General features: G+C 37.7%; 1 protein-coding gene across 8 annotated transcripts in view; it reads right to left on the bottom strand.

Moving 5' to 3' along the window:
* Positions 1-26,339, bottom strand: part of XRCC4 (X-ray repair cross complementing 4) — a 285,186-nt gene that overhangs the window by 79,297 nt on the left and 179,550 nt on the right. For 2 of the 8 annotated variants that reach the window (XM_038401658.2, XM_038401659.2), the window contains exons 7-8: positions 18,437-18,584; positions 17,569-17,754 (exon numbers count right to left, since the gene is read on the bottom strand). The exons of 1 other annotated variant lie outside the window; for it this stretch is intronic. In XM_038401658.2, the coding sequence (XP_038257586.1) occupies positions 17,640-17,754; positions 18,437-18,584 (263 nt within the window). In that variant the 3' untranslated portion in view covers positions 17,569-17,639. Of the gene's footprint in view, positions 1-17,533; positions 17,755-18,436; positions 18,585-21,852; positions 22,693-26,339 lie in introns of those variants that run through there. 5 more of the 8 variants (XM_038401664.2, XM_038401660.2, XM_038401661.2 and 2 more) reach the window with 5 other exon arrangements.

Raw genomic sequence — 26,339 nt, 5'->3', positions numbered from 1 at the left:
AGTATGTTATCAAATGCACTAGGCACTGATACCTGACTTCCTCTCCCCCCCCCCCGCTTTCTGCATATTCAATAATCTATGAAGTCACGTTTTTCTCTTGCACACAATAAAGACTGTGTAAAGCACACAGTGTACTTTTGTAAGATTATACAATGGAAGAATAAGATCTGAAGATGTCAGATGATGGTGAATCAATTTATATACAGGTGCACTTTTACGTAGATAATTATGTCAACCTATTCAATCTGACATGAATTCAAAAGTCAAACTACATTTATTTTTGTCAGCCCCACAACTGGAAAGTCCAGAAGGTAAGTATCACTTGTCAGCATGACTCAATGTAGCAATATATTTAAAAATTGAGAACCTAATTACATTTGGTATGGCTGATCCTCCTGGTTGATGTCACCGTATCAAAGATGGGACAGTAATTGCGGCATTGCCAATATGGGAGTCCTACCTAAGACTCAGTTTTCTGGATAAATTGAATATGGTTTTAACAATTATAAGAACCACTGGAACGTTTTAAAATTAAATATTACATAATACAATTTTTCTTCTGACTAATATTGGGTTTAAATAAAGAAGTTAGGAAACTGGATTAGACTCAGACTAAGCCCGAACTCACAGCCATGAGAAAAGGTTTGCCTTCAGTCCTAAGTCCAGATGAAATCAAGCAAAATTCAGGGTTATATTTTATCATCTACAAATTTTAACACACTGTTCCTGATGTACCTATGTGCCTCAATCAGCAATTTAAACCCATCAGAGATTCCTTCTAGTGTAGGAAATACTGCCATTAAGTTGATAAGCTGTGAAGCCTAAACATTTCAGGGGAGAATTTTGGAATTTGGCCCTGGGTTCTGACATGAAGGGGAAAAAAAAGATGATTTTGAAAATGCTTTAAAGTGTAATTTAAGAACCAAATGATCCTCCCAGGAGTTATGGGGGGACAATACCTTTGAGAAGGATGGGGATTCACGAGCACTTTTCTTCCTTTTATGAAAGCATATTTTTGAACCAAGTGATTGTAATAAACATATTTAATATCTTCCTGTGTATGTGTCTTTGTCTCATGTATCTATGTCTCTGTAAGTACTCCAAAGCCCTTTCTTTGGATCAGTTATTTTTTGAAAAAAATCACAAATTGCTTTAGTTCTTTCTTCAGACAGCTTGGTTTTTCAACAATCCTGCAAGACATTATTTTCCCAGGAAATTTCCAGAGAAACACAAGCTTGGGAATGTCAATTGTTTTATATAAACAAAAGATCCTTTATCCTAATGCAGAATTCTCCTTTTCACATCTGTATAAATGGCATAGAAAGTATGGAGGAAATATATTTATGCTCTTAAACAATTGTATTTTTTCTTAAAGTAAAACAACTCACATTCAATTAGAGGAATCACCCATTTCTACTCTGGCAGAATTGAATCAGTCTTAGGAAACAAGAGTAGTGATGTTCACATGTATGTTTTTTGTGCTTTTAGTAAGTTTATTATTATTATGGCTCTAAAGGTATTGGGTGAAATCCTGGCCCCAATGAAGTCAATGGCAAAACTCTCATTGGGTTTGAGTTTTTCCAGTAGGCAGTGTTGTTTGAACCTGTGCATTTACTTTGAATAAGAGCCTCTTTAGGCTCCACGCAGCTTTTCTTTTTATGTCATAGCTATGACTTATTTTCTTTCCTTCCCTTTGAAAACTTGCATTGAAAAAATATATGTTTTGCTTTAAGTTTGTCTTTAAAGGTTTTAGCATTTTCATTTAGCATTTACGGTCAGGTCTTTAGGACTCCAGATTAACCTGAGTTTGTAAAAAATTCTAAGCAACTAATACTTGTACTTCATTCCAATTTTATTTTATTTATTTTTGCTTTCCTATTTACTGATTGTATGTGTGTGCCTGAATGATGTGATGTAGGCATGAATATTTTTTGTGAATGTGTTTGATTGTTGAACTAAATAAAGAAGGATTTATTTGTTGTTAAATAATCAAGATAATTCTCTAGCAATATTTCATGTAAACAAGACCTATGTATGTTTAAATCTGTTCTGTTGCAGGTTTTAATAAACCATTGTTTGCCCTCAAGGAAGGTAGGTTAAAGTTATTAACATCATTGTACTAAGTTATGAGCATGAACATAATAGTGTAATTTCTCCATGTTTCTGTCATATTTTAAATTTTTCTTTAGAAACTTTCCAAAAAATGAATTACATTCAATCCTATTGACAGTAGAAAATAGCAGGGAAGAAACTGAATACTATCAGCCTGAATCTTGACCCCAATTGACAGAAACAGATGAGTCTTCCCAAAGGACCATGAAAGTACATTTATTCATATTGTATGGACTAGTCACACTAGAAAAGTTAATGAATATTTATCCATATTAACCAGATCTGGAGATTTTCTGAGTATTATTGATGACAATTAAACTATACGAGACTTAGAAATATTTGATTTATTGCATTCTGGCTCCATCTATAAGAGTAATAGAAAGGCAAAAACACAACCCAGTGCCTCATACCAACCTTGCCACCATCTGCTATCTACCTGGCTAGCTGCCATCTCTGTTCCTTTTCCATGTTGCCTTTTCTATGCAGAATGACTTCCCTGGACTGAAAGCCCCTCTTCGTTTCCCCTTCAAATCCCTTCAAAGGAACCACTTATTTTGTGAGGCTCACACACAAGAAAGAAAAGAAAAAGAACCAAGGATTTAAAAAAAAAAAAAATCTATGGTCAGGTCTTCCTCTGATCTCCCGGAGGACCTGGTCATGGTATGTTTGTGTTCTAGTCTGTAAGCTCTTTGGAACAGGAACTGCCTTAATATTTGTATCCCATATGGTTTTAAGTACACCATTGGTATTTAAGGAAAAATATAACAAATAATGACATTAGTTTAATCAGTTCTTCAATCGCCTTACACATGTATGTCTACAAGCTGTTGGACTCGTAACAGAGTTTTATTTTGATACTCATCAGTAGTTCAGTGAAGAACTGCTTGAGGGCGAGGAGGGAATTTACAAGGGAAAGTGAAGCACTGTTGTCTTAGATACACGTCATTCCTTTAAAGTTATCTACAATTTGATCAAAGGTTACTCTTTGAAAAAAATGACACTGAAATGTAATACACTGAACATCTGAGAGCCATCACGTCATATTTAGCAAACATGACATGGAAAGCTTTCATATAAATAGTGATGAAATCCATAGTAATGTTATAACTGAATCTACTCTGTATTGTATTACATGTAGGGACTCACAAAACAATGCTGGAAGCCATGTAAGAATCTATATCTAAAGATACATGGCACAATCCCGATTCTGTTGTCTTGTGCTGTGAATAGTCACTTTACAACAGTATAAAGAGGGTATGAAATGCTAGTAATTCAGAATGGCAGCATTTTACTCCCACTTTGCACACATGTAAATCTAAACCCCTCGCTACACACTTACACAGATCCTAGGTAACGGTTAATATTGTTCTTTTCCCCCCCATCCCTGGTTGCCTACCACCAGTAATATAAAATCTGCTTAGATGGGAATCCCATCAGCAGAAGCCAACCACAACCTCTTCTCTGCCAGAGGCCTTTCAGCCAAGAAGTGCAGACCAGAAAATGAACAGATCTGGCTAGGGATTCAAAGGCACCCGGAATTATTTACCACACCTGCCAGGCAGCCTCTACTGAGAAGCCTCCTATGGTGATCCTTGCAGGAACTTAAAGGTCCTCCTGTCTGGTGGAACCCTCCACACGGAGAGTAGTAGCCAAATCCTCATCTATGCTATCCAGGGGAGTTACTCTTCCTCTGGCACAGCTACTGCCAAGGATGCTCAGAGATGCACATTATACCATTGGGGGGAGGAGGAATCAAAACCATGGGGATCTTACAGTAGTACTGCTTAATGTATATCTGACCACCTCCTTTTTGTGATAAAATTTCTACACTCCTGTTGCATCTTACCACAATAATAAATTGAGCATTAAATAAAAACATTGGTAAAATAATCTTTCCCAAGATAAAAAAATAGTTTGTTAGAGAGAGAGAACAATTACAACCATTACATTTTGGTTTTGCTTTTTAAGTCCATTAACGTGTCTTTCTTCCCTCCCACTCCCAGCTCCCTATTTAGGTTTTACTGCCATTGGTTCCTCACATAGGCTCTCACCTTACACCCTTTTATTATTTATTCTTTAATGGAAAACAATCAAAAACTGCTTGTTTTTCCAACAGAAAAGGAAAGTCAGCAGATAATTGTGCCTTTTGTGTTTCACTCACACAGTATTACACTGAAATGCATGAATGTCATGAATTAATTTGCAAACTGGACACCATTAAATTAGGCCTGAATAAAGACTGGGAGTGGATGGGTCACTACAAAAACTAATTTCCCCCTGCTTATATTCACACCATCTTGTTAACTGTTAAAATGGGCCACCTTGATTACATTGGCCTCATTAGCACTACAAAAGTGATTTCCACACCTTCTCAACTGTTGAGAATAGCCCATTTTCACCTTCGTTAGCACTGACTCCCCACTTGGTAAGGCAACTCCCATCATTTCATATGCTGTGTATTTATATCTCTCTAGTGTATTTTCCAGTCCAAGCATCTGATGAATTGAGTTTTAGCTCACAAAAGTTTATGCCCAAATAAATTTGTTAGTCTCTAAGGTGCCACAAGGACTCCTTGATGTTTTTACTGAAATGCAAGTGACCACTAACTGAGTCTCCTTTATCTCAAGCATTTAAATAACTAACCCTCTTATAATGTGCTGTATGCCTAGATATCACATCTTTAGATGAGTGATATCTTCTGTTACTAGCCAGGATTTTTTCCATGTGAAATATATTGGATTTGATACACTGGGTGCCAGTAAAAGCTAGACATTTCCCAGATGGAGTGGTTAAAGCTTCATTCCTCAAGTACATAGTGCATCATTTTCCATCGTGAATCTAGTTAATTGTTAGGGAACTTAGAACATTTTTTGTATGGGTCTTTTTGATGGTTATTTAAAACAACAGAATAAAATAATATATCAGTAGTGCAATATGACTGAAAAGGTAAATATTTTGGCGCAGTGGCCCCAGCACAGCATTATAGGAGCAGACCAGAAGAAAGAGTCTAACAGGAGCATTTTCAACTATCTGCAAGTGAACCATTAAAAATTTTTTTACAGTTCAAAGTATTTTTTTCATGTAACATTTTACATCCTATAAGACATTTGATCCAGAACACTCACTGAAGTTTATATAAAGTTGATAATTTTTAGGTTAGAATGACAATAAAATTACGGGACTTCACTAAAGCATGGTGTTACTGGATTAAATTTTGCACCTAGACTGATGAATCAAAACAGATTTTTTAAAGCTATTTGAAGCAGCCCCATCTCATTAATATATCAAAGCTTTAGTATCAAATTCCTGAATGCTGTCTATTTCAGTATCATGGCTCAGCCATTGGAGCATGGTAGTATAGGCTTTCTGTCAACCTACTCTAATCTCCTGCCAAAGCACATAATGAAAATCATAGGCACCTACATTGCCTGTTTCATCCTATTAGGAGCAATGTGAAAAGAATTCTGCTTGAGTAGCTGTTTTAGAAAATGTAGGTTTAATTAACGGCTGTTGTAAAGAGAATTTTATAGAAATTTTATAAAAATAGCACATATTTCCTGCTGTATACAAGCGTAAGGATGTACAGGAAAGGTTATTAATATGTCTTTCTTTGTTGTTTTTTAATGAGAAATTCTTCTACCCACCCTTCCCCCCAAAATACTGAAAATATTGCAGTTCGTTCTCCATCCAGTAGCATAGATTAGTTCAATTGCAGAAGGTCTTTCTTCTTTCTTACTTTAATGTACTCTGAAGGACAGTCCCTTTGCCTGACACACAAAAATAAACCTATAGGGATCACAGTGTCCAGATGAAATCAACCCATATTGCTACGATTTAAACCACACAAGCCCACTGGTCACTGAACAGCTGGAATACAAATACAAATTGCATATTAATATACAAGTCCTGTTACAAAGGCAAGGAAATGAAACTAATTTGCCAAAGCAGCGAACAGGAGGAAATACTGTTCAAACTTTTTAAGGCTACCTATTACTACTATACTACAGCTACTAACCCCAGTGAAATCCACTATAAATTAACCTTTTGGGGCATATAGCTTACCAGATCTATTATTATTGTAATTGGGATGCACTATGCTATAGAACATTCCATCAAAAAATGAGCACAATTTTGCCAATCTTACTCATATTGAGTAAAAAGAAAAGGAGTACTTGTGGCACCTTAGAGACTAACAAATTTATTAGAGCATAAGCTTTCGTGAGCTATAGCTCACTTCATCGGATGCATTTGGTGGAAAAAACAGAGGGGAGATTGATATACACAGAGAACATGAAACAATGGGTTTATCATACACACTGTAAGGAGAGTGATCACTTAAGATAAGCCATCACCAGCAGCAGGGGGGGGAAAGGAGGAAAACCTTTCATGGTGACAAGCAAGGTAGGCTATTTCCAGCAGTTAACTGGCCTACCTTGCTTGTTAAATCCCTCCTGGCCAGAGGAAAAACCCTTTCACCTGTAAAGAGTTAAGAAGCTAGGATAACCTCGCTGGCACCTGACCAAAATGACCAATGAGGAGACAAGATACTTTCAAAGCTGGAGGGGGGAGAAACAAAGGTTCTCTCGGTCTGTGTGTTGCCTTTGCCGGGACCAGAGCAGGAATGCAGGTCAGAACTCCTGTAAAGGGTTAATAAGCAATCTAGGTAGATATGCGTTAGATTCTGTTTTGTTTAAATGGCTCATAAAATAAGTTGTGCTGAATGGAATGTATACTCTTGTTTTTGTGTCTTTTGGTAACTTAAGGTTTTGCCTAGAGGGATTCTCTATGTTTTGAATCTGATTACCCTGTAAGGTATTTACCATTCATTTTACAGAGGTGATTCTTTTACTTTTTCTTCAATTTAAAATTCTTCTTTTAAGAACCTGATTGCTTTTTCATTGTTCTTAAGATCCAAGGGTTTGGGTCTGTGTTCACCTATGCAAATTGGTGAGGATTTTTATCAAATCTTCCCCAGGAAAGGGGGTGTAGGGTTTGGGAGGATTTTTGGGGGAGAAAGACGTTTGTAAGCGGGCTCTTTCCTTGTTATATATTTGTCATATGCTTGGTGGTGGTAGCAATAAAGTCCACGGGCAAAAGGTAAAACAGTTTGTACCTTGGGGAAGTTTTAACCTAAGCTGGCAAAATAAGCTTAGGGGGTTTTTCATGCAGGTCCCCACATCTGTACCCTAGAGTTCAGCGTGGGGAAGGAACCTTGACAGCATGCCATTTAGCCACACTCCCATTGGGTCACAAAAGGGTTAGGATATAACTTTAAATGTTTGCATGTTTAGAATTTGGCTTTCAAAACAGCGTTCACACTCTGCAATTAGAAATGTATTGTTTCTGGCAAAAGTCTTTGGATAGTTGGTATTTTTTTCACTTCAGCTTTCCTTAAAATTAGCAGGAATCATTTTATTAAGTGATTAACAGAAATGGGTGAAATCCAGAAGGTTCAGGGCTCACTTCAACTTTTGTACAAACATTTGGGCTGGTTCTTATGTTATATGAATCTACTTGTCCACCTCTAGTGATTTCCTAACCTGCTGATGTTCAAACCTACATGAATATTTTTGACAGCTTTCTAAAAACTCCATTTTATGTGTTTAATTTGATAGGAATCATTTTATCATTCTGTTTTACACATGTTACGGTGAACCCTTTGTGAGGTACCAGTAACTGTAGCACTTTGTCACACTATGTAGGACTGTACAAGTTCTCTTTCCAATTACATTAAATAAATACATTTAAAGTATAGAAAACATGTTAACATGTACTTTCAAAGGAAAATAAGATCAATTTTTTTTAAAAAAGGGTGACTGTGGTATAAACTTTATACTCTCATTGGGTCATGATAGGTTATGGTATCATTTAAACTGGAATCTAATTTCACATGGTTACACTTTTATTGGAAAGAATTACTTCATGTGTGAGACAGTAATACTGATGTCTGCATGCCCCTCTGAGAAAGCTGAATTCCAAGATAAACCTATGCTCTTGCTACCTGAATCACTGGTGGTGGCAAACCGCATTTTAAATAAACCTTGTGTTAGAACTTTAAAAATGTGAACCACAAGCTATAAATTAAATAAATGCAGAGACAGTCCCAAGAGGATTCCTGACACACCACAGGCTCTCAGTGTTTTAAAGGAGCAACGGATTATCAAAAGAAGGCCGTCTAGCTACTCACAACATTAATATAAAACTAAGCAACTTTTTTAACAGAAATGTAGAATTCAAAATGATTCCTGCCTATCTAAGGTTTAAAACTCTTTTGAAAGGTACAAGAAGAAAAGATGGTGTGAAGGGGAAAGGCCCATTTTTAGTTACCATGCAACAAACTATATGCCTGATCTCGCAAACAATTACTTGCATGAGCAACTTTAATCAGGCAAGTACTCCCATTGAGTCAGAAATGGGCTCCATGTTTGTGGTTTTTTGTCCAGAAATTCTTTGAAATTTTGCTTTTGGATCAGATTGTTGCAGTACAGATTGTACAAAATATCATACTCCCATTTGTGATGCTTTCAAAAACACAGTTAACATTTTGTCAAGAAACAGGATTCTTTTTCCTGACTCTGACTCATTGTGTGACACAGAGTAAATTAGTCTCTGCGGGTTATATTCAGAAAGGGACTTAGGCATTGTGACAGTGATTGTTGGAAGACCTCACTTTAAGATGTCTAGAAAATAATGGGAATACACTGTGATTAACAAAGCCTGAGTTAGGTGCATAGGTTGGGAAGATAAATGTGGTGATCAGTGGTTTCTTGTAATAGTTGTCGATAGGGTTCCATTGTTTGTTGATTCTGACACAGAACTGTTCTAGAGAGATTTTGATGGATGGTTGGCGGTTCTTGAAGTCGTGGTGGAAATCTATGATAATTGACAGCAGCCCTTATTGGAGGAATATCAAGACTCATAGAAAACATCCTCAAACCACTTACCACACAAAGGACCAGCTTCCTCCAGGGCACAGCAGAATTCCTCCAGAAATTCTGCAACATTACCAACCTCCCTCACAACCCCATGCTTGCCACAATGGACGTCACCTCCCTATACATCAACATCCCTCACAACGGCCTCGCTGCCTGCCTCAAATATCTACAAGACAATGGACAACACTCAGATATCCATTCCAGACACATCACCAAACTCATCCATTTCATCCTCACCTGTACGAATTTTACATTCAACAACAAACAATTTGTGCAAACCATGGGAACTGTCATAGATACCAGAATGGCTCTCCAATATGCCCACCTCTTCATGGGCCACAATGAGGAAGAACTTCTGGACAAAAACACCACAAAAGCAATGATATACATAAGATACATCAATGATGTTTTCATCCTCTGGATAGAGGACCTAAACTCCCTGACAGACTTCCACCAAAACGTCAATAATCATCATCCATCCATCACTCTCTAGAACACTCTCGCACCAGCATCAACTTCCTGGATACAACGATCAGCTTCAACAATGCAACCCTATAGACAACTACGTACAAGAGCCGACGGATCACCACACTTATCTTCACAGTAACCACCCCAAACACACCAAGAAATCTGTTATCTACAGCCAGGTCCTCGGATACAACAGAACATGCTCTGAGGAGAATGTCCAGGATATATACCTTAACACATTTAAAATCTCCTTCACCAAACAAGGACCTCCATCAGAGAAGTAGATCGCATCATGGAATGGGCTACACAAATATCCTGAGAGAACCTGCTTCAATACAGAAAAAAACCCCCTCTGATAGCACACTCCTAGTTGTCACCAACCACCTAACTCTGGAACCTATATGAGGTATGAGCAAACAATTACAACCCAAACTCACGGGGTACACACACTGAAAGAAATCATTCCTGAACCTCCTCTTCTGACCTTCAAACAATTCCCCAACCTCACCATGCCCATCATCAAAAGCAAGCTCCCCACAGACCAGGACACAACAACTCAAAATATTACCAGACCATGCCAGAACAACAGATGCAAAACCTGTAGACAAATCTTAACTGCTACAATGATCAATACCTCCCCAACACACCTTTCAAGATCTAACATCCAAGCCAAAGCCTGAGCAACTTAGCTTCACGGGGCCCCTGGGGTATGGGGCCCTGGGCAATTGCCCTGCTTGCCTCCCCCTAACACCAGCCCTGAGAGTAGGAATAGACTGAGGCTGTGTCTACACTACCACTTTTGTCAGAATAATTTACGTTGCTATGGGGTGTGAAAAAAAATCATCTCCCCGATCACCATAAGTTACATCGACAGAAGCGATGCAATGGATAAGACAGAGTCCGTCTGGGCAAAAATTACATTGGGGAAGAAAACTAGTAAAGCCTCTCCTACGATAGTGCTTGGGGTGTGCTACAGACCTCCGGGATCTAATTTGGGTATGGATAGAGCCCTTTTTAATGTCTTTAATAAAGTAAATACTAATGGAAACTGCGTGATCATGGGAGACTTTAACTTCCCAGATATAGACTGGAGGACCAGTGCTAGTAATAATAATAGGGCTCAGATTTTCCTAGATGCGATAGCTGATGGATTCCTTCATCAAGTAGTTGCTGAACCGACTAGAGGGGATGCCATTTTAGATTTAATTTTGGTGAGTAGCGAGGACCTCATAGAAGAAATGGTTGTAGGGCACAATCTTGGCTCAAGTGATCATGAGCTAATTCAGTTCAAACTAAATGGAAGGATTAACAAAAATAAATCTGCAACTAGGGTTTTTGATTTCAAAAGGGCTGACTTTCAAAAATTAAGGAAATTAGTTAGGGAAGTGGATTGGACTGAAGAACTTATGGATCTAAAGGTAGAGGAGGCCTGGGATTACTTTAAATCAAAACTGCAGAAGCTATCAGAAGCCTGTATCCCAAGAAAAGGGAAAACATTCATAGGAAGGAGTTGTAGACCAAGCTGGATGAGCAAGCATCTTAGAGAGGTGATTAAGAAGAAGCAGAAAGCATACAGGGAGTGGAAGATGGGAGGGATCAGCAAGGAAAGCTACCTAATTGAGGTCATTGAGAGGAATGTAGGGATAAAGTGAGACAGGCTAAAAGTCAAGTAGAGTTGGACCTTGCAAAGGGAATTAAAACCAATAGTAAAAGGTTCTATAGCCATAAAAATAAGAAGAAAACTAAGAAAGAAGAAGTGGGGCTGCTTAACACTGAGGATGGAGTGGAGGTTAAAGATAATCTAGGCATGGTCCAATATCTAAACAAATACTTTGCCTCAGTCTTTAATAAGGCTAAAGAGGATCTTGGGGATAATGGTAGCATGACAAATGGGAATGAGGATATAGAGGTAGATATTACCATATCTGAGGTAGAAGCAAAACTGAAACAGCTTAATGGGACTAAATCAGGGGGCCCAGATAATCTTCATCCAAGAATATTAAAGGAATTGTCAACTGAAATTGCAAGCCCATTAGCAAGAATTTGTAATGAATCTGTAAACTCAGGAGTAGTACCGAATGATTGGAGAATCGCTAATATAGTTCCTATTTTTAAGAAAGGAAAAAAAAGTGATCCAGGTAACTACAGGCCAGTTAGTTTGACATCTGTAGTATGCAAGGTCCTGGAAAAAATTTTGAAGGAGAAATTAGTTAAGGACATTGAAGTCAATGGTAAATGGGACAAAATACAACATGGTTTTACAAAAGGTAGATCGTGCCAAATCAACCTAATCTCCTTTTTTGAAAAAGTAACAGATTTTTTAGATAAAGGAAATGCAGTGGATCTAATTTACCTAGATTTCAGTAAGGCATTTGATACCGTGCCACATGGGGAATTATTAGTTAAATTGGAGAAGATGGGGATCAATATGAACATCAAAAGGTGGATAAGGAATTGGTTAAAGGGGAGACTGCAATGGGTCCTACTGAAAGGCGAACTGTCAGGTTGGAGGGAGGTTACCAGTGGAGTTCCTCAGGGATCGGTTTTGGGACCAATCTTATTTAATCTTTTTATTACTGACCTTGGCACAAAAAGTGGGAGTGTGCTAATAAAGTTTGCAGATGATACAAAGCTGGGAGGTGTTGCCAATTCGGAGAAGGATCGGGATATTATACAGGAGGATCTGGATTACCTTGTAAACTGGAGTAATAGTAATAGGATGAAATTTAATAGTGAGAAGTGTAAGTTTATGCATTTAGGGATTAATAACAAGAATTTTAGTTATAAGTTGGGGACGCATCAATTAGAAGTAACGGAAGAGGAGAAGGACCTTGGAGTATTGGTTGATCATAGGATGACTATGAGCTGCCAATGTGATATGGCTGTGAAAAAAGCTAATGCGGTTTTGGGATGCATCAGGAGAGGCATTTCCAGTAGGGATAAGGAGGTTTTAGTACCGTTATACAAGGCACTAGTGAGACCTCACCTAGAATACTGTGTGCAGTTCTGGTCTCCCATGTTTAAAAAGGATGAATTCAAACTGGAGCAGGTACAGAGAAGGGCTACTAGGATGATCCGAGGAATGGAAAACTTGTCTTATGAAAGGTTTCAGAGTAGCAGCCATGTTAGTCTGTATTCGCAAAAAGAAAAGGAGTACCCGTGGCACCTTAGAGACTAACAAATTTATTAGAGCATAAGCTTTCGTAAGCTACAGCTCACTTCTAAGCTCACGAAAGCTTATGCTCTAATAAATTTGTTAGTCTCTAAGGTGCCACGGGCACTCCTTTTCTTTTTGTCTTATGAAAGGAGACTTAAGGAGCTTGGCTTGTTTAGCCTAACTAAAAGAAGGTTGAGGGGAGATATGATTGCTCTCTATAAATATATCAGAGGGATAAATATAGGAGAGGGAGAGGAATTATTTCAGCTCAGCACCAATGTGGACACAAGAACAAATGGGTATTAACTGGCCACCAGGAAGTTTAGACTTGAAATCAGACCAAGGTTTTTAACCATCAGAGGAGTGAAGTTTTGGAATAAACTTCCAAAGGAAGCAGTGGGGGCAAAAGATCTATCTGGTTTTAAGATTCTACTTGATAAGTTTATGGAGGAGATGGTATGATGGGATAATGGGATTTTGGTAAGTAATTGATCTTTAAATATTCAGGGTAAATAGGCCAAATCCCCTGAGATGGGATATTAGATGGATGGGATCTGAGTTACCCAGGAAAGAATTTTCTGTATTATCTGGCTGGTGAATCTTGCCCATATGTTCAGGGTTTAGCTGATTGCCATATTTGGGGTCGGGAAGGAATTTTCCTCCAGGGCAAATTGGAGAGGCCCTGGAGGTTTTTCGTCTTCCTCTGTAGCATGGGGCATGGTTGACTTGAGGGAGGCTTCTCTGCTCCTTGAAGTCTTTGAACCATGATTTAAGGACTTCAATAGCTCAGACATGGGTGAGGTTTTTCATAGGAGTGGGTGGGTGAGATTCTGTGGCCTGCGCTGTGCAGGAGGTCGGACTAGATGATCAGAATGGTCCCTTCTGACCTTAGAATCTATGAATCTATAAAAGTGACAGCGTTGACAGCGCTATGTTGGTGGGAGAGCTTCTCCTGCTGACATAGCTATTGCAACTCATTGGAGATGGTTTAATTATGTTGATGGGAGAGTTCTCTCCTGTTGGCATAGAGCGACTACATGAGAGATCTTACAGCAGCACAGTTGCATCTGCACAGCTGTGTCATTGTAAGCTCACTAGTGTAGACATGGCTCAATGTGGAGAAAAACTTACTGGTTGCTGAAGCTTCACTGCCTCCCACAACGACAAGGCTCACAAGTGAAAAACAGGCTCAAGTATCACACTGAAATGTAAGTACAATATTTATATTCCAATCAATTTATTTTCTAATTATATGGTAAAAATGACAAAGGAGGAAATTATTCAGTAATAGTGTGCTGTGACACTTTTATATTTATATGTCTGATTTTGTAAGCAAGTAATTTTTAAGTGAGATGACACTTGGGGAACACAAGACAAATCAGACTCCTGAAAGGGGTACAATAGTCTGAAAAGATTGAGAATCACTGAGTTACAGAATCTAGCAAACCTAAAAATCTAATACTTAGCTGACCATCTATATATTTCTTTCCTTTTAAAGAACTATCTCAGCACATCATTATATTGGATATTTAAGTGAATTTTGTGCCATAAATTTCATCTCAGCTGTTGCAAATTCCATTTCCATATCCAGCAGTATTTTCTTGTAGTTTAAGAATGTCCATATCACTTTTTCAGTTTTCCTTAACAGTGTCATTTTATTGATTGGCTATACTGTACATTAACATATGGTAGACAGATGCTTTAAAGGTGATATTCGTTTTGCACTAATTTCCATATCGCTGACACCTTTTCTTCCTGTCCAGCTCCTTCTTTTCAGTCTCCTTGCTCAGGTTTAAAGGTATGTTTTCATTCCAGAGGTCTGGATTGTTACTATATGACCAGTCTCAAAAGCCAGAACCCTAACACAGTTGGTGGAACCAGGATGCTTTCATTCTGCATGTCCACACATTTGTGCTTATGAAAGGCTCTCCCACCTTTAACTTAATTTAAAATAATATAAAATTAAACAATTGACTGGCTGTAGGGCCAGTCTGGTGGTGTAAACTGGTTGGTGAGCAGAGTTACACTGCTGGAGAAACTGGCCTATATTTAATAAAATTTCCAAATTTTCTTAGGGGCTCACATTAAGATCAAATATTCTTACCAAACTTTAAATATTTTTTTTAGAAATTTCCTTATATACTTATTATTGTGCAATTAAATAACCACACATTTCTTGATAATAAGAATTAGGATAAAGTCTCACTATATGATCATAAAGACTGTGACAAAAAATACTATGCTATAGTTCTAAAATTTTTTGAGATTTGGGTTATTTTATTGTAGAAAACATTTTTAAATTTCTGCATCCATTTAAACCAATATTGAAATATTATTTCATGACTTGCATTCTGAAGTCACTGTAATCAAAAGTTTTTTGATATGAATAAAGAAGAACAAAGATCAACTCTTTTTTGGCTGTTTTTGTTTGCTTCTTATGTACATAAAGGAAGAAAAATAATGAATTGAGCAGAGAAGCTGGAATGAAAAAAACTGCTCTTTGATTAATGATAAACATGGAGTCACAAATAGCCTTTTATCTTTTAACTTAGTAACTCAACATGTGTTTTTTATTTTGATTTGGGATCTTTCCTGTACCAACTGTCCTATATTATGAAAATTAAGAGGCAATATAAAGCACTTGGTGTGGCATGTATCTACTTGTTAATTGGTTGAGGAACATGAAACATGCATTGATGTGATCATCAAAACTTGTAAATGGAAAAGAGCACTAAATAAACTTGAGTGTACTGGGGATTTTAAGGGATTGGGATAGATGGGAAAACAAATTAAAACATTTACCCATATAACAGCGTGCCAAAATCCTTTAGCTCTGTGAAGTTAGGAGTATGTCACTCATTTGAGGATGACATCACAGTCTCTATGCCAAACATTTGCTCTCCTAATGTTATGTTATCCTCCCAAAACCTGAACATTTTCCATGTTTAAGATGGTGCATCTCCAAAAGGTGATGGAATTTGGAGGCAGTTATTTTTAAAAAGGGTTTTATTGCAGAAATAAAACATTCCCATGACAGAGTCTGAAATAAAGATTTGTTGCCAGTTTGGGTTATATTCCTACAAGTTGCCAAGTATCATCAGCTCAAAATGAAGCTTCAAAAGGTGCTTAGCACCATGCAGGGTTAAGCCTGTAGTGAGTATAAATTACAAATGGTGAAGAACTTTAACAATAATAGATAATGGATCAAATATAATCAGTTATATTGGGAAGCTGGATAATTATATCAAATCTAGGTCTTCACATCTACATTTGGCACACAGAAGTGAAATAAAATTATTACCTGAGCAAGCTGACTGACCATTCAGTCAACAACATTATGAAGACTCAAAATGAAGTTCAAAGAAACCAGAACTAGTCAGCAGTGACAGCAAGGAAAAGCTTCTCAATACAATGGAAATTACATTATTACGGTTTTGTTCTTGTAACTCATCAGATATAAAGGTAATATAGAAACATAGTAACTGGGCTACATGATTTAAAACAACAACTCATTTTCAGTTAAGTTAAGGATTCAAATACATAATCTAGCACCAAAGGAGATCATGTGGATTTGTGATACTCACTTTGGGTTCAAAAATAAGCATGTGGAAATGTCATCATAGGTATACCTATCACACTATTGGCAGACATGCCACATATCAAAAAATGCTGCAATCTCTACTGCAAAACAATTGTACTATAGATATGCAGGTACTATGTGTCCTGTATTGCTGAGCTACATTCAACTGGGATTGTAAAAGATAATAAAAGATTGACAGGCAGATGTTGGTAAGGAATGAATTGGAACATTTCTTGTCATGTGATAGCCAAGAAAACTACTCACACAGGTTCATGGAAATCAAAGACCAGATGTCTATCATAACTTGCTCTACAAACACAATACACACAATATGTAACGTCCAAAATCTTTCCCTGTCTAATATTTGTATTTATTAGCTAAAGAATTAAGAATAAATAATATAACAATCATCTCAAACCTTCTCCCCAGGCTTGGCTTTTCTCTTCAGGACTGCTCAGCCCAAAGCCTAGATACTCTCTTCCCCAGAGCACTACTCTTCCCCCATTCTTTATATCCACTCACCTACCTCAGGGAGTCCACTTCAACTTTGCCCAGTAGGATCAACACTTGCCAACAGGGAGGGATATTTTAGGCAAACACAGCCAGCCTGTTACAAGGACACACTGACTGTGGCTACCACAAGTACATACAACTGGACACCAAAATTATCAACCTATGTGCTCAGAACTTCAAAAGAACAGAACAGCAGACTTTGGCTTTGGTGAATATGGAAATGCTGAAAATAATATTTTTTCTCTAATAAAATAGAATTCTAAATTTAAACAAGCTTGTTGGCATCAAGCCATAGCTCTCTACATCAAGATAGGATATTTGCTGAGTGATTTAAAATAGCAAATCCTCTTTAATAACAGGAAATGTCTTTGTAATGTATTTGTTTCCATATCTGTTTAGACAGTTTATTATTTATTAAATATCACACATGAAAGGAGAAAATTAATATTTTCAAAACTAATTTACCACAGATCTCAAAAGAAGATCAGTTTTTGAAGCAAACAACTCCAAACACTTTCAAAAGCCCTTACATAAGTCCCATATACAATTTCATCCCTCTTGGATCATGTGAAAATATTTCCATAAGTCAGTATCAATATTTAAGGAAACATAAAAACTTTGCTAACTGTTTATATTACAAAATTTGAAATATCTTAAAGCATGAATTATTTTTGCAGTGATCATCACTTTGTCAAAGATAGATTAGTATGAGTTGCAAACCATGCTTGGCCTATTAAAAATTCTATTAATTTTAATTTTTCTTTGTTTCAGAATCACCACTAGTTATCTCAATTTCTTTCTACCAGTTCAGAAGAGTTCTGAGCCCTGCTGTTATGCCTATTTGTCATATGATGTTAACATCAAGGAGAGAGAGCTAAAAGTGAGAAGAACCTCCATGATGACTCCTGCAGAAATCTGCCAGTTGCACTGGAAAAAAAGGTGTTAGGGGATGCCGACATGCCTCCCAAAGACATTTTCCAGCTAGGAGTCTAGGAATAAGAGATGGGAAATAGAGAGAAACCAGGAAGTGAAGACACATGAGAATAAACAATGATTTTTTAAAAATAATGTTAGAAAAGTTTTGGATCATTTGGAAAAAAAAAAGTTTTTGTTACTGCTGGTTCTTATCTGATCCAGTGCATCTATCCCTCTTAAACATGTGATACTATAAATACAGTACTAATGCTACTTTTTCCTGTGGTGTCAATTAGTCTGTGTCCCTCACCTTAATTTAATCCTTATTGCTAACACACTCTTTTTTGCTTTCATGGAAATATGGTAATTCATAGATTAAATTTTAGGCTTATTTTGTTTGCTTGACCAAGTGAATGCCTTTCTTTCAATGGCTTCCTGCAAGTTTGACTCTGAAGATTCATCAAACTTAATAAGTCCTTGGGGCTGATTCTTCACTACCTTGCTCCTTGTGTAGTCATTTACAACCTGTGCAAAATGGGTATAAAAGGCTACCAAATCAGAATGCCAGCAACTTTACACGCATTTTGCACAGGTGTAAATGACTGCACAAAGTGCAAGATGATAGAAATTAGGCATTTGTGATCTTACAGTGCTTGTAATGAATGCAATTAAAAAAGGGAACCTCTATTACTCAGAGAGAGATAGACAGACACAATGTTATATCATTACTTGAATGAAATTTCAAAACTCCCTTACTTTTCCTTTGCCAGTAGCTGGGTCTCATATGTAGCCACCTTAGGTTCTACTCCAGCAGGTTTTTGTATCCTTTGTCTCCGTTTTCTACTTGGTGCAATATCAATGACATCTGGGCTGTTGAGAAGAGAATCCCTCCTTGGTGGAGCTGCTGAAGTGAAAGCAAAAAGACCAAAGGTTGACAAGATGCCCGAAAGGACAACATTATAAAATAATTTCCCAATTCTACATATTTTCTGTGAATATCTCTTTGCTGGTAGCATGTGCTTAGAAACCATGTTAATGGGAGCCATATAATAACCTAGATAGACAGATATACAGACATCAGAGTTACCTACAAAGATGATAGCAAAGGACTCGGAGTCAGGACTTATGCATTCTAATTCTGACTTTGCCACTTACTTGCTGTGTGGCTTTAGGCAAGATATTTAACTTCTCTGTGTCTCAGCATCCCCATCTGTAAAATGGGATAACAATACACATCTAGTCACAAGGGGGTTCTAAAGATTAATTAGCTACTAGGCTCAACCTTTGAGAGGAGCTCCTTTGCTGACCATGGCCAAGAAGGAACTGACTGGAACTTTCAGATAGCAGCATTTCTGCTCAACAGAGTTTGATATGCAATGGCTGATATTCAGCCTGGGTTACATACCATCCTGCTACCTCTGCCTTCAAGGGTCAAAAACCGTAAGAATTAAGGGAGTTCTGCTAATACTGCAGTAAGGAGCTAAGACCCAGACTGAGACTCATGCATAATAGTGTCCTTAGAGAAATAGGTCTTACAACCTCAACAGCAGAAATACACACATGGGGCCAATTCTTGGCCCATGCATTGTTGTGGAGACTGTGCATCAGACTTGGCCCAGAATTTATATTAGAAAACCCCTTAAATTCCTAATGGATTCATAGAGTTTAAGGCCAAAAGGACCATTACATTGTCTCCAACACAGGCTATAGAATGTCACCTAGTTACTGAGGCCAATAAATTGGGTTTGACTCAAGCTAAAGCTAAAGCTAAAGCTAAAGCCAGGCCTGCCGACATCAATTCTGGGCCCCAAGGCCAGGGCCATCCCTAGGAAGGTGCGGGGCCTGGGGCGGAAGTGACCAATTAGTCACTTCCATGTCCGTCCCACCACTTCTGGGACCGCAGTCCAATAATACAGCATTCCAATAATTTTTGTCTCTGCCCTTTTCTGAGCCTTTCCCATTTTTTAACATCCTCTTAAATGTAGAAACCAGAACCAGATGCAGTATTCAATTATCAGTCTCACCGATGCTCTAAACAGAGTAAAATCATATCCCTATTCCTGTTCACTTCTCCTGTTTATATCTCTGAGGGCTGCATTAGCCCTGGCCACAGCATCACACTGAAAGCTCATTTCAACAACATTTTTGATTAAAGTTTTTTGGAACAATTAAAAAAATTATTTTATTTCTTTTTGACTTGACTTAACTGTCGTTCATTCATTTTAGGTCAAATTCAAAAGATGATCCCTCCCGCAGCTCCAACAGCTATACCGATTATTTAAAGTATGCATGCGAAGACTCACCTCTATATATACACATCCAATGTGCCCACATTTTTCTACAAGTCTTCAACAGTCAGCAGTGCACTTTTATTTAACAGGCATATTTTTAATTGTAAAAGCTTTCATCATCTTTAATTTTTAAGATAGCACTATCCAGACTAGCATGGTTTTCAAGGGAAATGCAACAAATTACAAGTTGGTGACTGCGAGCAGTGGTGCTAAGGTAACTTTCCCTGGCTGTTATTCCCCCCTGTTCATCTTCAGAAGAGTTCATTTCTGTGTGGATGAAAGGCATGCTTGAGAATGAAGATTTTTACATGAAATTACACAATTTTTCTTACTTCTTCATGGTGTGACCCTTTCTTCACAAAAACAGCACACGAACAAAGGAAACCGGAGAATGGTTTTTACTCCCTTTACTAATCTTGCAACTGACATGTTGCACAATCTTTTCCATTACTTCTCTCAAAACTATGATTCTGATTCAGCACAGCGCTTAAGCACATACTGACATTCAAGTACATGAGTGGTCTTATTGGAGACAAAGGGGACTACTCACACATAAAATTAAAAGCGTGCTGAAGTGTTTTTGCTGATTCAGGAACTAAAAAGCTGAAAACAATGTGCATTTTATTTAATTAAAAGAGACTCACAGATCTTGTCTAGGTATGAAGCTAATGCATTAACACGTTTTCAAAATCTAGTATAGACAAGTTTCAGAATAGCAGCCGTGTCAGTCTGTATTCGCAAATTTTTATAACGTCCAGCCCTTTAACTCAGCTTTACATCTGAATATCAGATGTAATTCTTTGCACATCATCACCTATAATGAAAATTCTACAATTGGAACTTAGTTAACAACTCCGTTGATGTTGCATGAGCCATAGCAGAATCCAGCTCTCTCTCTCCCATGCTGCACTGGCTCTGTGGTGTTAACGGGAGTAATAAGTAGTAAAAACTTAGCTTGGTCACAAAAGTAAGTAAATATTACTTGGAATATACACAGTGAGCAGATCTTTTGAGTAAGAATGTTCCAAATTTAAATACTCTATTTTCCTACAATAACCACACTTCAAATGTGTACGATGAGAACTCTCAGTACCTGTATTTGTAAAAGTTGCTGTGCAAGCAAAGAGGAATAACTTTTTGTGAGATCTGACCAGCAGAGAAAAATGATCATGGAGACATAACTCTTTATTTTCCTTAGTGCTTGTTAAAACATGAAGCCTCAAGGAGTAACCAAAGATAATCACTTTGATGATTTCAGTTAATTCATTCATTTCCAAAACATCTGCTAAAGCTGCCAGATGTGCTTCTTTTATATTTAAACAAACTGCCCCTTATAGAATATGTTTTAGAATATATATTTTAGAAATGATCTAAGGCCAAATTTTGTTTTGATTTAAAGACCACTGACTTCTGTGGGAAGGGCATTGTGTAAATGAGCACAGCATATGGTTATTGTTTATCCATATTGTTGATAAAATCCATTTATCCATATTGTTGATAAAAACAGTACTGTTGTGGATTAGAAAAGGTGTGTTGATTGTGTGTGTATACGTATATTTACTAATATACATATAGCATCATCAAACATGCATAGTCCACTGAGGACCATTTCACCAGCAGAGTGACTACGGTTGATGGCATCATACCAGGCATCATAAAGTGAAGTTCCCAGATCTGTCTTAATTCTGTGAATTCACAAATCTTGGATGGCCTTGGCGGTGATGCCAGGTAGGAAGAAGGCATTCTCCCCTTCTCACATTGATGGATAATTTAAAAGCACAGTGTGCTGGGGTGTTTTTTGTCCATCCTGGTGACATGGCTGAAAAGCATGCAATGCCACTTTTGAATGTAGTGAGCGACTGGCAGAAGGCCAGATATGTGTGAGACTATGGCATTTTGCACAAAGTTAAACCTCTTTATGCTCAGGATTTGGTACTGACAGGACATATGGAATGCCTCAATAAGATAGTCCAGATTTCTGACCCATATGCAGTACACAGATTTGACAGGATTGTTTCAGCGCAAAGACATACTGTATCCACAACCAAGACTCAGACTTCATGATGGTGGAGGTCATCGGACAGCTGGTTTGCTGAAACTGAGCTCTGTTTGCAGCCTAGGCAGATGAACTTGTCAACATTTTCCACCTGCCTGCACCTAGCGTCCGGTGGCCAAGCTCCAAGATTCTGGACCATGAGCCATTCAACCCTATAGTGTGGGCAGTACTTTGGAAACCTTGAGTGGCAGGGCTGAAATTCTCTGGCTTCTCCACAAGCAAGCAAGGCAGCAGCATCAGTATAGTCTTGCTCAGTAAACTTCTTGAGCATCCTTGCTTCCGATGTGTGAGTGGAAAGTCATAACATCTAGTCACTAGCTTGACAGAATAGTGATGGGGTGAGAATGCATTCCTGTTGCACACCTGAGATTCTGTAGAAATGTGGCGAAAGCCATGAATCAATATGCACACTAGTGTGAGGATAATGCACCACATTTAGCAATACATCTGGGACACCAGCTCCCTTCAGTCAGAGCCAAAGTGCTGAACTGTCAACTGAATCAAAAGTTGCTTTGATGTCCATATATGCTATGTGAAGTGGACAGTTAAATTCTCAGTGCAGCTCAGCCAGAAGCCAGAGGGTAATGACAGGGCCCATTGTTGACCATCCAGCAGTGAAACCTGATTGCTGTGGATGACGATGTCAGTTAAGGACTGGCTGCATCCTGCAAAGCAGAACGTGAGCGATAATATTTCCAGGGACCAATAGCAATGAGATCAGCCTATAGTTGCCACACGTGGTATGAGATCATGTTCCCTTGTACACGGATGTTATGATGCCATATTTCCATTCATCTGGTACTCTGCCATATGCCCACATCAATTGATGTGGGCCAATACTCACTAGTTCCAAGGTACCTTTGAGCATCTTGGGTGGAATACAATCAGCATGTCCATTTCACAAGGTCTGGATGGCGATTCATACTTTCTCAAGTCACAGAGGATCAGTGTTCATCCCTGGGTCTACAGTTTTATAGTTTGCCAGGTCACATGGCTCTAAACAGTCATCAACAGGCATGTCATTCAGCACACTTTCATAATATGTTTTTCATATATAGAGAGGAAGTCAGATATTTCTCTTGTAAAAATATCACAATCTAACAATAATTAAATTCAGGGGATTAGTTCTGCTATTTACTAATATTTTAGTTCCATTCTAGCCTAGTCAAATACCCTAATCAATAAAAACACTGTGAAGGAAAACATATGTAAATAACTCTATCATAATCATATAAGACAAATGGTCAATATGCAAAACAATCAAAAAGATATGATAATTCTAAAGCTAATTGACAAGAACAGTTAATTCTGTGGAACAATTAAACTCATTAAGACAATAACCAAATAAAATTTTGTTATCCGATGCCTGTTTTTTGTTCCCGATGAGGAGCTGTAAGATAAGATAGAACAAATTCTTGTCCATCTACAAAAGGCAGGTGCCCTCTTTCTGCTGGATATTTCTATGGGGAAACACTGTGGCAGAAATAGAGATTTATATAGGACACAAGCACTTTACTGTCAAGAACAGGTCAGCTTGGCTTTCTGAATCACTGATTTTAGGGGTACCACAAATGTTTAGAGAGAATGTTACAAAACCTATTCAGATTTGATAGCTATTCCAAGCTACTGAAGCTCACTTGCTCCTTCCTTCTTTTGGATAATCCAAAGTAGTACAAATGTATTAATGGTATTATGGAGACTATTCAGACTATCATCAGATGCACACACTTCAGTCTGCTAAATTTCTCTCCAAATCTGGCTGTTGACTGATCAGAAGCTTCCAGCTGAACTTGTTACTGTTTAATCTAAACAATGTCTCTTACTCTGTAAAGTTAGTTGACTTCAATGCTCCGCTGTCTTTCTACAATGAGAGACAGCTATTTAATTTAAAATAAGTCCCTTGGATAATATTTATTTTATTCAGTTTGGGGAGCTGTTGTTCAGGAGGTACAATGAATGCTGGCCTATCTTGGTTCTGTCATCAATGCACTATAGGCAGTGGTAAAAGTAGATTGAAAGGGACAGAAAACTCTCACTGCCATCATCCAAGGAGTGGGAGCTAGGGGTGAGAGCTGCTCCCCAAGCTGGGAGAAGAGAGAGAGTTCTCCCTGTGGTTTTTAAAGAGAAAAAGGAGCTGAACTCCTCCTTACTTAACGCTCAATTATAGTATATAATTTAGGTAGCTATATGACAGACATTGGTTTGTAGTCTCAGTCCAGTTCCTAATGGACCATTATAGTTGACAATAATTGGCACCTTTGTTGACAATCTCAGTGTGGAGGCTATTAAAGGAATGGGTATGGAAATTCATATCTCTCTCACTGTTCTAGGCAGTCGCTTTAAATTAAGACTAGGGGGTATTAGCAAGGCAATTTAGGAAGTCTGCCAAACTCCACGGTATAGCTGTTCTGCAGATATAAGCACTTCAGCCAGAAATGCCATCAGTCTAGCACTTTTCATGACTGATAAATGCATAAAAACATTCAATGGTCTAAAATAAAACACATATTTATGGCTCATGAATATTCTCCAGTAAAAGTAGCAGAAAGAAGTCTCTATTTTAATTTTAGGAAAATAGTAAGTATCACAGTTCCTTCCTCTTGCCACATTTTCTGACATATTTCATTCTTTGTATAAACACATACGTACAGTATTGTAATACCCTGGTGTCTAAAGGAGGCTTGAGACTGCTGTATTATAAATTCTGTGACAGTTAATTATTAACATTTATTTTTATAAGTAATATCTCCATGGAAAGAGCTTACTAAGACACATGTTAAAAAAACTGGAGCAAAAAGTTTAGATTCATCTGTACAAAACTGTATAAATTGTATCCAGTTCAGTAAGGAAGTTTACATTTACACAGTAGTGGACTGTGTTACCATGGCATCATTGGTAATGTGTGCTAAGACATAAGTACTAGCCTCTCAAGTTTGCATAGGCAATGCCTAGTCTTTTTCTGAGGTCATCTTTTTTAAACAATTCTTTATAGAGACGTAAAATATTTTTATTATAATTAAAACAGCCCATCAAGCCCTTGCCTTCCACTGGAGGGGAGGGAGATAACCTCAGGGTAAGACAGAAATTTGGTGAAAATGTGTTAAAATAATTTTTCCTCAGCATTTATTTATATAGTGATCATTCCAGTGCCCATCTGCCTCCTTTGTGTTCTTCAAATTGACTGGTACTCTTGCCAGATAAACTGTTTGGTACCAAAATGAATACTGTGGTTGGGTGAATGGGAAAGAGGTCTTTTCATATATCAGTGGGGCTTCAGAAAGAAAATAAACATCCCTTCACAAATAGTAGCAAAAGGTCCCTGAACCCTGCTTATATATTATATATAAATACAAACTGCCAAAGGAGCTCAGCACTTGAATCCTGGTACCCATGACTTGAAATCCATGTACTATTACTCTTTTACTCTTTAAAAACAATGCAATGATAATGTGATATTTTCAGTGTCAACAATGCATGCTTCGTTGGGTGAAATATTCTCTTTCAGCAATCCATAAGAATAATGGCTGTGATTTTTTATTTTACTAATGCCATAATTCCAACAAAGTACACCTATTTTTAACATTTCCATAAATTGTGATTTATAATTATCTAAAAAGGAATCTTAAAAATCCTTGTTGTATGGCGCATGAAGAAATGTCACAAAGTCCCTAGAAGTTAATTCCTGCTTTACAATACAACAATGGAAGCTTTATAGTGTATTCAAAATCCTTCATGACATGGGTCACAGGTAGAGGCTCCATTATGAAGCCGGTGAAAGCTAAAAAACGGTAATTTTTGTTATTTGAAACCTATAAACCATTAAAGCTGCTTTCCCTGGTTTATTATTTATAGGTGCTTGACAGAACGGTTGGTAATATTGGTGGCTCAAACATTCTTGTTTTGTTTCTTGACTAGCCAAAAGCAGTTCAATGAACAGTCAGACTGTTCAGCAGCAACATGCTCTGGTCTTTCAATGTTCTATTGAAAGTCAGATTTATTACCTGCAACCTTTTCCATCTCTGATTTATGAATAATTTCAATAATTCGCAATAATACCAAGCTGGTGGAGTTAGTTCACTTCATTGAGCTGTCATCCAGCACACCAGCACATTCAAGTTCAGCAATGACTATGTATTATGAGGTCCTGATCTGAAAGAGTCTCAGATGAGCTCATTGCTCTGAGTGTTACTATTTGCTGCATCATTTTCTGGAACCTGTTGCTGGAACCAACCTTATTTGGATCCTCCATACCTACCAGGCTGGAGGTAAGAGGATTTATTAGTGATTTCCTCGGGAGAAACTAAAGGGATTG

Source organism: Dermochelys coriacea, chromosome 5 (genome assembly GCF_009764565.3).
Source record: "Dermochelys coriacea isolate rDerCor1 chromosome 5, rDerCor1.pri.v4, whole genome shotgun sequence".
Lineage (NCBI taxonomy): Eukaryota > Metazoa > Chordata > Testudines > Dermochelyidae > Dermochelys > Dermochelys coriacea.
This window is presented reverse-complemented; position numbering and strand designations above follow the sequence as displayed.